General features: G+C 38.8%; 1 protein-coding gene across 2 annotated transcripts; it reads left to right on the forward strand.

The window, feature by feature from the left end:
* The first annotated feature begins 1481 nt into the window (after positions 1–1481).
* Positions 1482–14527, forward strand: LOC129862024 (troponin I, slow skeletal muscle-like). Of its 2 annotated transcripts, XM_055933312.1 has the most exons (8): positions 1482–1725; positions 8468–8496; positions 9865–9919; positions 10656–10787; positions 10957–11046; positions 11890–12063; positions 12269–12352; positions 13958–14527. In XM_055933312.1, exons 2-7 carry the CDS (start codon positions 8486–8488, stop codon positions 12347–12349), a joined length of 543 nt encoding a protein of 180 aa, XP_055789287.1. In that variant the 5' UTR covers positions 1482–1725; positions 8468–8485; the 3' UTR covers positions 12350–12352; positions 13958–14527. The 2 variants fall into 2 exon arrangements, with proteins under 2 accessions (XP_055789287.1, XP_055789289.1); XM_055933314.1 differs by lacking the exons at positions 1482–1725; positions 8468–8496 and adding an exon at positions 8997–9195.
* The last annotated feature ends 1501 nt before the right edge of the window (positions 14528–16028 follow it).

Genomic DNA, 16028 nt, shown 5'->3' on the forward strand with positions numbered 1-16028 from the left:
TCTATGGAACGACGTTGGGGTCTTTGCGTGTCAAAAACGATACACGTCAAATAACACTGTAATGCTCAAACAAGCTTTACATTTGACACGTCAAATAACACAATTCTATCATAGAATGTTGTGTGTGCTGAATTTTCACATGCAAGCCAAGATCCACCACTACGATCAGTAACACTGTGAAAGCTGTACAAAAAATAAAAGTCAGCAAACAAGCACACACTGGCCACGAACGATGTGTTTACAATACCGCGTTGGTAATAAGACATTATTTGTTCAACTGAATGGGAAAACGTCTGTGTGAGCATTTGAAATAAGATCAGGATCAAATTATAATAATTTTTAATAATAATAATTTTATAATTTTTTTTACAGATGTTATTAGCAACTTCTGGGGTAGCTAGCTTTAGCTTGGTACCTAGCTAGCACCAATGCAACCAGCCTGAAAACAATGACCAGTAGAAACTGCAGTCATTTTCAATATAATTAGCAGTGATTTAGGAATCCATGTGAGTAAGTATTAGCTAGTTAGCCACTTGTTGTTGAACTTCAGTTCATGTACTGTAAATAACTAGCTAGCATTTGTTGGCCAAAGCTAACGTTATAAGCAACCAGCTAGCTTCCTTTGGCTAGTGAGGCTTGACTGGACCGGGTTGTGAAGCTAGCCACAATAAGGATTAGCCACAATAGTGGAATTTGCGGTTGGCCTTCAAATTAAACGTCCCTATTTGAAAGAGCCGCAGAAGGTTACAATTGGTGCGATCAAGGCATATTTAGACGAAATAATGTTTAACAAGGTTGGAGTGTTGTAATGTGGAGCAATGCAATGGGGTATCAGTCTACTCGGTTAGACCCACAGAACACAACTGTGAAGAGTTAACGCAGATATTAGCGCCATAGCTCTTTATCAGGGACTTTGACTGCGGGGGATTTCACCTCCCCAGTCAGCCTATTGTGCGGACTGACAATCATATTGCACTGTACAGCCTTACTTGAGGATTGGGGATCAATGAAATGGGGTATCAGTCTACTCATTACCCAAGTGCTTTTCCTCCCACGTTGTATAGTTTTTCCTCTGGAACAGTGTTCAGTATACATAGTAGGTTGACTAGTAACAACAAATGTGGCTCAATTCACAGTGGTTTTAGAGTCCCGCAATAAGAGCCACGACGCTAATGTTCTCTGGGTGTCAATGAGTAGACTGATACCCCATGTAATTGATCCACAATCCATAGGTAAGGCTGTACAGTGAAATAAGTACGCCCCCAGTGCAATTCTAAAGTCTAATACATCCAGTGTAATTGCTACAGATCTTTGTCAAATTAACAAATTATTGTCTTTTGTTGAATTTCTATAACAACCTCATTTAGCATGATCTATTCAATTATAGCATGATTCCACTATTTGTACACATTTGCATCCCTGTCAATGACCGAGTTTTAGTTTGAAGGCGAGCAGCAAAATCCACTATTGTGGCTAATCCTTATTGTGGCTAGCTTCACGTAGGTGGGTCCGACCACCATTAATCAAATAAGAACTGTCTTATAAATTAGGGATATTTTAAATAATGACACCTATATAGATAGTGAGCTAGCTACTGAAACAGATTGTCGTTTTGCTATGTTTTTGGGGAATAACACTGCTTGCATCCATCAGTTAGCTAGCTTTTTTTATGACCAGCACTGTCCAGAACTTGGGGAAATGCCTGCGCTCGTGCGGCAGCGGCAGGTACGTGAGACAAAACTTTACCAGCATCATAGCATACGAATCGGTGAATCGTTGTGACATGAAATACGAGTGATAGTGTAATCAATGTGTAATAACGACATACAAAATGAATGAACGTGTTAAATTATTATGTGACGTGCAGTCATATTTAGGTCCTGATTGGTCAACAAGCTCATTTGACGCGTCAAAGTGTTATTTGACGTGTATCTTTTTTGACACGCAAAGACCCGAACGGTGTTTCATAGTAAAGACCCAAACGGTCTTCCATACTGTTCTTGTCTATTTACATTCTGTATTATGTAATGTTTCATGTTTTGCGTGGACACCAGGAAGAGTAGATGCTGCTTTTGCAACAGCTAATGGGGATCCTAACAAAATACAAAAAATACAAAAAAAATAGTCAGGAAAGAAGAGGAATTACCCCCACTTCAGTGAATTAACCGTTTTCTAGAAATGTAGAGGGATCACTAACAGTCTGTCATAGAGCTAAGGAAGTAGTTTGATTTGGCCTGTTTAACCGAGGCAGTGCACCTATTTCTCAATTGCCTAAATAGCTGCCAGTCGGCTAACGAGACAGTTTGTTTAGCCTTGGCCCAGGTTTGATTTCTTATCAAGAGGAGGTCTGAGAGTACAAGAGAGTACCATGGGCTAGTTCAGTTTCTGACTCTGAGTTGATTAAAAGGGGCATATTATTCAGCCAGAGAGGTAAAAATGGATGAGAAAATGAAAGACCCAAAACAGGGTCTGGTATGCCGCTAGTAGAAACAAGCTCTGAATAATATAGACCATGAAGGAACACCTGGGGGCGAGAATTACTTAAAAATGTGTCTTCACAATTATACGAGGGCCATAGTTTTTCAATTTGGTATCTCTAATGCAAGCAAAAAGGTAGTGGTCGCTGATATCATTTGCAAAAACACCACTAGCCAAATATTTATAGGGACGGTTAGTCAGGGCAACTAGGTGAGCAACTAGGTGTCACCATTAGATTATTTTTCTAGTCATGTTTTTGAGTTTGGTTTTCGGAGCACAGCCCCATGCCGGCGGCTGGCAACCAGGTAATGATCCTTCCGCAGGTTCACCTACGGAAACCTTGTTATGACTTTTACTTCCTCTAGATAGTCAAGTTTGATCGTCTTCTCTGCGCTCCACCAGGGCCGTGACCGACCTCGGCAGAGCCGATCCGAGGACCTCACTAAACCATCCAATCGGTAGTAGCGACGGGCGGTGTGTACAAAGGGCAGGGACTTAACCAACGCGAGCTTATGACCCGCGCTTACTGGGAATTCCTCGTTCATGGGAAATAATTGCAATCCCCAATCCCTATCACGAGTGGGGTTCATCGGGTTCAATCAATAAGGAGTTTGCCAGGTGATTGACAAATTACTTACTTACTAATTACTTTGCTTCTTCTGGGTATTATAAAGTATTTTACTCGAGAGAATACCTCAGCGATAAGCTAGCGGGTCATTGTATCCACATTCAGTCTCTCTTTATACTTCAAGGTCTCCTCAGAGAACAGTCAGTCAGCCATTATGTTTTAACAACGTTTGTAAATCAAAGAAGACATGAGACACATTAAATGACCTTTCCAAACATAGTGATGGTCACAGGTTCAGGGTTGCTATTGTTCAATGATGTGTTTCGAAGAGGCCTGTCTAGCCACAGGCCTGAGAGGACGCCATTCCATCACTCACATACCCGAAGAGACAGGCTGCATAATAAAGACTTTTATCGAGGATGTTGTGATTGACAATAGACACGTGGGGTTGTGTACCAGGAGTTTAGTTTAGTGTTGTGTGGGGCCAGGAGTTTATCCTGACCGTCTGACCTGACCAGGTAAAACTACGGGTTGCACTCAATGGACATCTTAAGATGATCCACCGAAAAATTGTACTGAACCACTGAAAAAAGTGGTCCAATACCACAGTATATCTTCTGACTACTATGCTGACAGGCTACTCATTTTCATGAGGCACCACCTACTGTACCTAGTAGATAGACTATTCCACAAAGACATGATAAATATACAGGACATCAAATACATGATAAATATACAGGACATCAAATACATGATAAATATACAGGATATAGACATGATAATATACAGGATATCAAAGACATGATAAATATACAGGATATCAAAAACATGATAAATATACAGGATATCAAAGACATGATAAATATACAGGATATCAAAGACATGATATATATACAGGATATCAAAGATATGATAAATATACAGGATATAGACATGATAATATACAGGATATCAAAGACATGATAAATATACAGGATATAGACATGATAATATACAGGATATCAAAGACATAATAAATATACAGGATATCAAAGACATGATACATGTGGAGGATATGAAAGACATGATAAATATAAAGAATATCAAAGACCTGATAAATGTAGAGGATATCAAAGTGGTTATTTCCTTTGTACCATTGACGCCACTTACTGCATTCACACAGAGAATGAACTCTGGCTGGATCGGGTTACAACACATCAAGATCTGCCACCTTACACGAACACCTGTTAGTCGCACTCTAAATAAAGCACCGCTAAGATTTATATGGCTTATTCTCAGGTCACAGGTGGCGGTCTGATGTGTTGGGTAATTATCACATAAAGACACTTAAACGTGATGTGGTACATACATGTATGTTATATAGGAAGAGTTCCTAGCTCTACAATTGACATCAGGAAGCTACTGTACACATGGGGCTCCTTAACACTACTATCAAAGTACTTCATGCAAAGAATCAACTCAAACTAATACTAAACCAAACACTTAGCTATCCCACCCCATGTGTTTCCTTGGTATTGACCAGTGCTAATATTAGATGCCCTGAGATTGATTATTTTTGGTATAAGACCAAATTCAAACAGATGCCTCTGACTCTTAGAACCGTGTAAGATATTGTATCATACATGAATGTACAAACATAAATAATAGTATTTTTTTTAAATAACATTTTCTAGGGGTGTAAGAGACAAGGATGTGCTTTATCACCGTACAGTATATAATTATTGTAGCAATTGAAATATTCGCTAGAAAAGGTAAGATGATATTAACACCTAAGGTTTCTAAATGTGAGGTAAGACTTGAAACCGTAACCAGAGGAAGGGCAGCAAGATTAAGGACATGGTTACGGTATACATCTTAGGACACCTCTACTCCCGTTGACATTAGTCCCTACTTTGTACAGAGTTCAAAAGATGTACGTGTGTGAGAATGGCTTCTTGGCCTAGAGGGTCTATAGGTAACATGCCTAGATTACTACCACCCGTAGCACTCACATTGGTAGCCATGAAGATGAAGTGCTTTGAAAGACTGGTCATGGTTCACAGCAACACCATCATCCCAGAAATCCTAGACCCACTCCAATTCGCATACCGCCCCAACAGATGCACTGATGATGCAATCTCGATTGCACTCCACACTGCCCTTTCCCACCTGGACAAAAGGAACACCTATGTGAGAATACTATTCATTGAATACAGCTCAGCGTTCAACACCATGGGCCGCCCCAAGGTGGTACAAGTCAGTACAGCCCAGTACATCACCGGGGCCAAGCTTCCTGCCATCCAGGACCTATATACTAGGCTGTGTCAGAGGAAGGCCCAAAAAATTGTCAAAGACTCCAGTCATCCAAGTCATAGACTGTTCTCTCTGCTACCGCACGGCAAGCGGTACCGGAGCGCCAAGTCTAGGTCCAAAAGTCTCCTTAAAATCTGTTAGTGATCCCTTTGCGTGCCAATCCCTTTAGCGGGATCAATTTGACAACATCCAGTGAAATTGCAGAGCGCCAAATTCAAACTACAGAAATATCAATATTCAAGATTCACGAAAATATAAGTGTAATACATCAAAATAAAGCTTAACTTCTTGTTAATCCAGCCGCAGTGTCAGATTTCAAAAAGGCGTTACGGCGAAAGCAGACCATGCGATTATCTGGGGACAGCGCTGGTGGCGACACAGGCAGGTGGCGACACAAAAGTCAGAAATAACAATATAATAAATGCCTTACCTTTGAAGATCTTCTTCTGTTGGCACTCAAAAATGTCCCAGAAACATCACAAATGGTCCTTTTGTTCGATAATGTCCTTCTTTATATCCCCAAAATGTCAATTTATTTGGTGCGTTTGATTAAAAGATACACCGGTTCCAACTCGCCCAACATGACTACAAAGTATCTAATAAGTTACCTGAAAACTTGGTCCAAACATTTCAAACAACGTTCCTAATCCAACCTAAGATATCCTAAAACGTAAATAATCGATAAAATTTAAGACGGGATAAACTGTTTCCCATACCGGATAAAAACAACGTGAAGCGCGTTCCAGTCCACGTGCACCGAAATACTAGAGACCTTCAGAGTGACACTTACAAAGAACAGCCATACTTCTTCATTTCTCAAAAGAAAAACATCAAACAATTTCTAAAGACTGTTGACATCTAGTGGAAGCCATAGGAACTGCAACCAGGTCCCTATTAAATAGGGCTTCCCATAGAAAACTATTGGGAAATACTATAACCTCAATAATTTTTTCCCCTGGATGGTTTGTCCTCAGGGTTTTGCCTGCCAAATCAGTTCTGTTATACTCACAGACATTATTTTAACAGTTTTATAAACGTTAGAGTGTTTTCTATCCAAATCTACAAAGTATATGCATATCCTATCTTCTGGGCCTGAGTAACAGGCAGTTTACTCTGGGCACGCTTTTCATCCGGATGTGAAAATACTGCCCCCTATCCCTTTTTTAACAGCTTCTACCCGCAAGCCATAAGACTGCTGAACAACTAATCAAATGGCCACTCTGACTGTTAACATTGTCCCCCCCCCCTCCCTTTGTTTTTACACTGATGCTACTCGCTGTTTATTATCTATGCATCGTCACTTTACCCCTACCTTTATGTACAAATAACCTCGACTAACCTGTACCCCCGCACATTGACTCGGTACCGGTACCCCCTGCATATAACCTTGTTATTGTTATTTTATTGTGTTACTTTATTTTATTTTTTTAACTTTATTTTATTTTGAAAATATTTTCTTAACTCTATTTCTTGAACTGCATTGTTGGTTAAGGGTTGGTCAGTAAACATTTCACGGTAAGGTTTGTTGTATTTCGGTGCATGTGACAAATACAATTTGATTGGATTTGATTGCCTAGAGTTGCCCTGAGACAAGTTGGTAGACTCCTATGGCATCTAACCATAGGATGCTGTAGGAGTCTACAGACAAGCCACAAAGGAAGATTTTAGAGGGGCTCTTACAATAAATGTTTCATGTTAACTTGCCACCAACGGGTGGCGTCAGAACCACGCGACAGACAGACAGTGGTACTGCCCAAACATCCAAGTCCATATAAGTTGTTTTATTGCAGCCCTTTCTTGCCTGAATAATGTTTGTAAACGTCAGCAGGAGAGTGGCTTGGACAGAGTGCAGTCTATTTTAGTGAGCCATTCACACAGGGGTTAGAAACTATAAATCTGAATGATTTCCCCCCTATCCTCTCTCAGTCCCTCACTCTCTCCCTCTCTCAGCCTATTCTGCATCTTTAAGGTAGGGTACCTCTCAATGACCACTTTGGCTTGATATTAAGGAACTTCATTTTTTATATTTCATCTTCTGTGTAGAATACATGTATTACATTTTAGGTCCACTATGAATACAGGAAGAGTGTTGAGGAGGCAGTGGGAAACAGTATGGGAATGTGTGATTTTTCAGTATAGGTGAATTGTATTTATTTCTGGAGGGTCTGCTGGAATTCAGATAGGAAATTGATGATATGATGACACATTGGATTAATATTTTGCCATAGACAGCAAGATAGTTAGTGTTAATTAGTTCACATGCCTTTGAATTAGTGGGCTATGGAATATACTGACACCTAGGCAAAGACTCTTGTCAGCTATGGAGATAAACGTTCGCGCCTCACATTGTAAATCTTATATTTTCAACAAAATGTTTTACAATATTTATATTTTAACTATTTAAATATAACATTTAGGCACATTGTTTCTACTCTGCTTTTTACTTGGGAGCAACAAAGTAACCAGCACAGCCTTTGTGATTGAAATGTAAAATGTGTTGTAATGGTTTGTCATTTGGGTGTTACATGCTCTGACATTTTCCCAGAATATAATGATATGTAATATATAATAATATCTCAAATATTTCATTGTATGAAATGTTGACCTTTGCAATCAGGTCATGTGAGCTGGAAATAACAATAACCCTTTACTGCCTCACATACTGTACACAATTCAAATGTGCTACAATAAAATAACTCCCTTCATCAAGTATGGACTGAGGCCTCTTTTGGATTTGGACACAGGCTTAACCAGCAGTGCACAATAAATTATCTAAAGAGAGGTTTAATGAGGCAACACATGCACTGAGTATGTGACATAGCTGTCCCAAAGACGATACAACCATCAAACCCCATCCTCAGCATTGGCAACAGCTCAATTGGTGCAGAAGAGAAAGACACATTCATTGAATTGTATTTCCAATACATTTTTCAACCAAATTAATAAAATAGTATATAAATAAAGGAAAATTATTCCCACATAAAAAAATAAAATCATCAATGGATAAAAAAGCTAACCTGGATGTAAATGTACAGTACATGAGCCTGAATGTTGCCTGAATGTTCGGTTTACTGTTTTTCTTTTCATGTGGGGTAAAAATGCTAACTCCTTTCTCTATTTAAATTTCAGTAAGATAAGAAGGAAAACATGGCGGACGCGTAAGTATTCATGTTCACTGTGTGTATCAAGGTTATTATAGTAAACTAAAACTGAAACTAAAACGAAAACTATCATGACTATCATGAAAAAACTATTTAGTAAACTGAAATAAAATTATTAACAAACCCATTTCAGAAACTAAAACTATACTAAAACTATTATATTTGACTCCAAAACAAACAAAGATAAAATAAACATTAATTATGTTCAATTTTAGTTTTTGGGGGGGTCGAAAAGCGTATTGGGTTTTCAATGGGATTTTAAAGCTTTTTAAAAAACTTCTAATGGGCTTTTCAAGCTTCTGAATCTGGCAGATCACATTGAGATTTAGTTTATAATTTAAAGGTAGACTCACAAGATGACGTTGCCAATAGCAGCACCGTCGATATTGGGCGTTTTTGAGTTGTAAAGGAGTCTACAGTCTGTCCAGCGCCGTCAGAGCCGTCCGCCAGTCAGGAGCCGCCAGACGGTGGCCCGCCAGTCAGGAGCCGCCGCCAGTCAGGAGCCGCCAGAGCCGCCCGCCAGTCAGGAGCCGCCAGAGCCGCCCTTCAGTCCGGAGCCGCCCTTCAGTCCGGAGCCGCCCCTCAGTCCTGAGCCTCAAAGGATGCTAAAAAAGCGGACAAAGACAATGGTGGGGTCCACGTCCAGCGCCAGAGCAGCCACCGCGGACAGATGCCCACCCAGACCCTCCCCTAAAGGTTCAGGTTTTGCGTCCGGAGTCCGCACCTTGGGGGGGGGGGGGTTGGGGGTACTGTCACGTTCTGACCTTAGTTCCTTTGTTTTGTCTTTTGTTTTAGTTGGTCAGGGCGTGAGTTGGGTGGGTAATCTATGTTTTCTATTTCTGTGTTGGTTTTCTGTGTTTGGCCTGATATGGCTCTCAATCAGAGGCAGCGTTGTCTCTGATTGGGAATCATACTTAGGTAGCCTGTTTTCCCACCTACGGTGGTGGGATCTTGTTTTTTGTTAGCTCTGTGAAGCCTGAAGAAGGTGACGTTCGTTATTCCTTTTGTTGTTTTTGTTTGGTGTTCTGAGTATTAAAGATCATGAACACTTACCACGCTGCACCTTGGTCTACTTCTTCAGACGAGCGTTACACATACATGGCTCCTCTCACACATAGGTTACTTTCTGTCCCTAACAGTAAAACAAAAACTAAATAATATAAAAATGTAATGTAAATGTTTTTATAAATAGTAAAGTGGATATGCATTTGTAATAAAAATCTTAAAACTAATAGAAATAAAAACTAATATTAAAACACAAAAGTATAATAACCTTGGTGTGTATTTTAATAATGAGACACATATAAATGACAGGTTAGCACATTGAAATGTTATCTCTCTTTTTCCCCCCTCCTAATGACACAGACCAAAACCAAAAGAAAAGTCCAAGATCTCCTCAGCCCGACGGTTGGGTTTGAAGGTGAGCGTTGTATTCCATTGTCAACACAAGAAACAAACAAGTCGTCTCACATTTGCGACATGAATGTTATATAAACAGAATACATGCTATAAATGTGTAGCTTATGAACCCTGACCTCTTGTGACCCTTTTTAACCTATTTTGGATGTTAATCCTCCTATAGATCAGATGGCTGACTCTAGCTTTATGCTCCTTCCTAAAGATCAGTAGTTACCAGATTGCTGACTGTAGCTTTATTCTCCTATAGATCAGATTGCTGACTGTGGCTTTATTCTCCTGTAGATCAGATTGCTGACTGTGGCTTTATTCTCCTATAGATCAGATTGCTGACTGTGGCTTTATTCTCCTATAGATCAGATTGCTGACTGTAGCTTTATTCTCCTATAGATCAGATTGCTGACTGTGGCTTTATTCTCCTGTAGATCAGATTGCTGACTGTGGCTTTATTCTCCTGTAGATCAGATTGCTGACTGTAGCTTTATTCTCCTGTAGATCAGATTGCTGACTGTGGCTTTATTCTCCTGTAGATCAGATTGCTGACTGTAGCTTTATTGTCCTGTAGATCAGATTGCTGACTGTAGCTTTATTCTCCTCTAGATCAGATTTCTGACTGTAGCTTTATTCTCCTGTAGATCAGATTGCTGACTGTAACTTTATTCTCCTGTAGATCAGATTGCTGACTGTAGCTTTATTCTCCTGTAGATCAGATTGCTGACTGTAGCTTTATTCTCCTGTAGATCAGATTGCTGATTGTAGCTGGCCAGATGCTAGAGGTTGAGGTGGAGGAGAAGAAGAGAGAAAGAGATGAAGCTCTGGCTGAGAGAGTCCCTCCTCTCAAACTGTCTGGCTTGTCTGTGGAGCAGCTCCAGGTATACTGTATACTGTATTTATATTGTATAAAAAACTGTTATGAGTACATTTATAACGCCATATAAGCCGTGTATAATGTGTTATAATGCATGACGCAGTTGAAATTCCTTACAGAAAGTGTAACAAAATAAAATATGATCAATTAGCTGTCTTTTGTTCTCTCTGCAGGATTTGTGCCGAGATCTGCACCATAAGATTGATGTGGTAGATGAGGAGCGATATGACGTGGGACTCAAAGTTACCAAAAATGACAAGGAGGTAGGATACCGCAAAATAATTTGTAGAAAACAAATCAATCCAGGGGGAAATGACAAAAGATAGTTGAAATGTTTTATAGATGATTGTATATAAGGCATAGTGTGCTGCTAAGATATCATCAAATTATTGCTTTATTCCTCTCACACTTAAACCACTTCTACTTCTATCAGTCCAACATGCACCTTTTTTGAGCGCTTGGACTGTACATTTGAAGATGACACTGTTAAAACACTGCCTCCCGGTGGTTATGAGTTTAGAACATACATTTAGAGCGAAGGTCAGCCACAGTACACACTAGTTACTGTACAACTGGGAGGACTAAGTGTGCAAATTGGACTGATAGAAATATGGGCCCTGGTCAAAAGTAGTACACTAAAAAGGGAATAGGGTACCGTTTGGGACGTAGACGATGTCAATGGTCACAGTTAATGTGCGAGCCTGTGTTGTACCTGAAAGTAACTAAAACCCTGCTTACTGTGACTGTGATATGTGGCTGCTTCTCTCAGCTACTCTACAAGAAAAATAAACTCAAACACTTTTTTTCATCAGTCCACTGTTGATACAATCCCAAATGTTTTGCATGTCAGCAGTCAAGTTGTCAAGATATTGGACTTTCAAGAAGCTAAGTGTCACTTGCCACATAATCATGATGATATGGTAAGTGACACATCTTGAAAACTTGACTGATGATGTGAAAAACATTTTGGGACTGTATCAACAGTGGACTGAGGATTTTTCCTTTAGGATGAACGCACTACCTATAAGTCACTATGGATAAGAGCATCTACTAAATGTCTAAAATGTAAATGTAAAAATGTCCTCTGTTCTTTGTGCTCTGGTCAGATCCATGATTTAGGACTAAAGATCATTGAGCTGCAGAGCAAGTTTAAGAAGCCAAACCTGAAGAGGGTGAAGATCTCAGCTGAAGCTATGCTCAGTGTTCTGCTGGGCTCCAAGCATAAGGAGACCATCGACTTCAAGTCCAACCTCAAGACAGTCAAGAAACCAGAGGAGAAGGTAAGACTGGTGCATGCCCGTTGTGCTTGACGTTGTACAAGATGTCTACTTGCTTTTACATGTTATTTAGCTACTATCACGGGCGGTTGGAATCTGAGAACCTTTTCATCTCTATGGACAAATTATGAACTTGTTGTTTATTCTCAAAGGTAGTTTGTTTTCAATGATTGATTTAGTGTAGCTAATACATTTCTGGTCCTCCCAGAAAGAAGAGGTCACCGACTGGCGTCAAAATGTGGATGCCATGTCTGGCATGGAGGGCAGAAAGAAGATGTTTGATGCTTGAAAGGTACACAAAACATTATCTGTACTGAGAAGATCAATTCCAGCATTCAACCTGCAGAGCCTTCAGATTGTATTCATACCCCTTTTGTTGTGTTACAGCCTGAATTTAAAATGGATTCAACATGTTTCTGGCCCATCCACGCACAATACCCCATAATGACAAAGTCAAAACATGTTTTTAGACATTTTTGCTAATTTATTGAAAATGAAATACCGAATTATCTCATTTACATCCGTATTCCCACCCCTGAGTGAATTCATGTTAGAATCACCTTTGGCAGCGATTACAGATGTGAATCTTTCTGGGTAGTCTCTAAGCTTTCCACACCTGGATTGTACAATATTTGCAGATTCTTCCTTTTAAAATTCTTCAAACTCAAGTTGGTTGTTGATCATTTCTAGACAGACATTTTTAAGTCAAAACTGTAACTAGGCCACTCAGGAACATTCAGTGTCGTCTTGGTAAGCAACTCCAGTGTGTATTTGGCTTTGTGTTTAAGGTTCTTGTCCTACTGGAACGTGAATTTGTCTCCCAGTGTCTGTTGGAAAGCAGACGGAACAAGATTTTCCTCTAGGATTTTTCCTGTGCTTAGCTTATTATGTTTATTTTTATCACACCAAAAAACTCTCTAGTCCTTGCCGATGACAAACATACCCATAACATGATGCAGCCACCACCATGCTTGAAAAATATGAAGAATGGTACTCAGTGATGTGTTGATTTGAATTTGTCCCAAACATGACGCTTTGTATTCAGGACAATAAAGTAAATTTCTTTGCCACATTTTCGCAGTTTTACCTTAGTGCCTTGTTGCAAATGGGATGCATATTTTTTGAATTTTTGTATTATTTTCCCTCTGTCAATTAGGTTAGTATTGTGGAGTAACTACAATGTAGTTGACTCATCCTCAGTGTTCTCCAATCACAGCCATTAAACTCTGTAACTGTTTTAAAATCACCATTGGTCTCATGGTGAAATCCCTTAGCGGTTTCCTTCCCCTCCGGCAACTAAGTTAGGAAGGAAGCCTGTATCTTTGTAATGACTGGGTATATTGATACACCATCCAAAGGGTAATTCATAACTTTACCATGCTCAAACAGATATTCAATATCTGCATTTACATTTATTTAATTTTAAAAATCTAAAATATTAATAGGTGCCCTTCTTTGTGAGGCATTGGAAAACCTCCATGGTCTTTGTGGTATAATTTGTTTGAAATTCACTGCTCAACTGAGGGACCTTACAGTTATCTGTATGTGTGTACAGAGATGAGGTAGTCATTCAAAAATCATGTTAAGCACTATTATTGCACACAGAGTCCATGCAACTTATTATGTGACTTGTTAAACACATTTTTACTCCTGATTTTATTTAGGCTTGCCATAAAAAAGGTGTTATTTATTCAAGACATTTTAGATTTTCCTTTTTAATTAATTAATTTCAAAACGAATCTAAAAACATAATTCCACTTTGACATTATGGGGACTTATAATTCCACATATGACACAAAATCTCACTTTAATCCATTTTACATTCAGGCTGTAACACAAAACAATTTGCAAAAAGTCAAGGAGTGTGAATACTTACATAATACATAATGTTTTGCAGATTAGTGATGATTATCACGTTATCCTCCAATGATGGCTTTGATGATTGAAGACAAAAGACAATGCAACAGAAATGGAGAGGGCAACTGAAGGTATGAAGAATAACTGTAGGAGATAACTGAGTGAACACATGGAGAAGAAAAATAAATCAATACAAACATTTGTTCTTTTTTGTACGTGAAATAAATGTTTTGATTTAAATGACTGTATGAGAATGTTGAAGGAAATACAGATAGTGTGTGTACAATAAACTTAATATTAGTGTGTTTGAGCAAATGCATTTCCTTATTTTCAATGCGTTTATGCAGGAAGTTACAAGCCAATCCTTTTTTATTTGTAGTATTCCAAGTGCAGTTTCTTGTTTGATGAACAATATTATCCTCAACTGCCTGATGATGGCAGTGTTAGCTTGAGGTCGGAGAACGTTGCTTCGACCCACTAAGTTGCTATTTTCCTCTATTGTTGATTGTCTACTGTACAAATGTACTATTGAATGTCTATATACACCCCATCAAGAGGTACTTGTTTCAAAATCGATACCAATTAAATAAACTTTTTACTCAATTGTAAATCAACTGCTTGTGAAATGATTATGGGGGCATTATGGATTGCTGTGGTAGGGATTGGGATTCAACCATTTTTCTTTTCAGAGAGCGAGTCAAACAGTGGAAGACAGGACAGTACTCTTAATATACTCTCTCTGTTTAGGAAGTAAATACTCTGGATATCCATTGGCTTGGGGTGTATATTGTACATTTATTGCCAATTTGTGCAAAATATAATATTTTTGACAGAGGTACACTACCGGTCAAAAGTTTTAGAACACCTACTCATTCAAGGGTTTTTCTTTATTTTTTATTATTTTATACATTGTAGAATAATAGTGAAGACATCAAAACTATGAAATAACATATATGGAATCATGTAGTAACCAAAAAAGGGTTAATCAAATCAAAATATATTTTATATTTGAGATTCTTCAAATAGCCACCCTTTGTCTTGATGACAGCTTTGTACACCATTGGCATTCTCTCAACCTGCTTCATGAGGTAGTCACCTGGAATGCATTTCAATTAACTTCTCTGGGATATGTGTTAGCGTCCCACCTCAACAACAGCCAGTGAAATTGCAGGGCGCCAAATTCAAAACAACAGAAATCTCATAATTAAAATTCCTCAAACATACAAGTATTATACACCATTTTAAAGATAAACTCTTCTTAATCCAGCCACAGTGTCTGATTTCAAAAAAGCTTTACGGCGAAAGCACACCTTGCGATTATGTTAGGTCAGCGCCAAGTCACAGAAAAACATACAGCCATTTTCCAAAGAAGGAGAGGTGTCACAAAACTCAGAAATAGCATTAAAATTAATCACTAACCTTTGATGATCTTCACCGGATGGCACTCTCAGGACTCCATGTTAGACAATAAATGTGTGTTTTGTTCGATAAAGTTCATCTTTATGTCCAAAAACCTCATTTGAAATTGGTGTGTTATGTTCAGAAATGCATTGCCTCAAATAAACATCCGGTGAAAGTGCAGAGAGCCACATCAAATTACAGAAATACTCATAATAAACATTGATAAAAGATACAAGTGTTATGCATGGAATTATAGATAAACGTCTCCTTAATGCAACCGCTGTGTCAGATTTCAAAAAGGCTTTACAGCGAAAGCACACCTTGCGATTATGTTTGGTCAGAGCCAAGTCACAGAAAAACATACAGCCATTTTCCAAAGAAGGAGAGGTGTCACAAAACTAAGAAATAGCGTTATAAATATTCACTTACCTTTGATGATCTTCATCGGAATGCACTCCCAGGAATCCCAGTTCCACAATAAATGTTTGTTTTGTTCGATAAAGTCCATAAATGTCCAAATACCTCCTTTTTGTTTGCGCGTTTAGCCCAGTAATCCAAATGTTCAATGCGCGATCACTTAGTTCAGACGAAAAGTCAAAAAAGTTATATTACAGTTCGTAGAAACATGTCAAACGATGTATAGAATCAATCTTTAGGATGTTTTTATCATAAATCTTCAATAATGTTTCAACCGGACAATTCCTTTGTCT

The sequence above is a fragment of the Salvelinus fontinalis genome, chromosome 9, assembly GCF_029448725.1.
Source record: "Salvelinus fontinalis isolate EN_2023a chromosome 9, ASM2944872v1, whole genome shotgun sequence".
NCBI lineage: Eukaryota > Metazoa > Chordata > Actinopteri > Salmoniformes > Salmonidae > Salvelinus > Salvelinus fontinalis.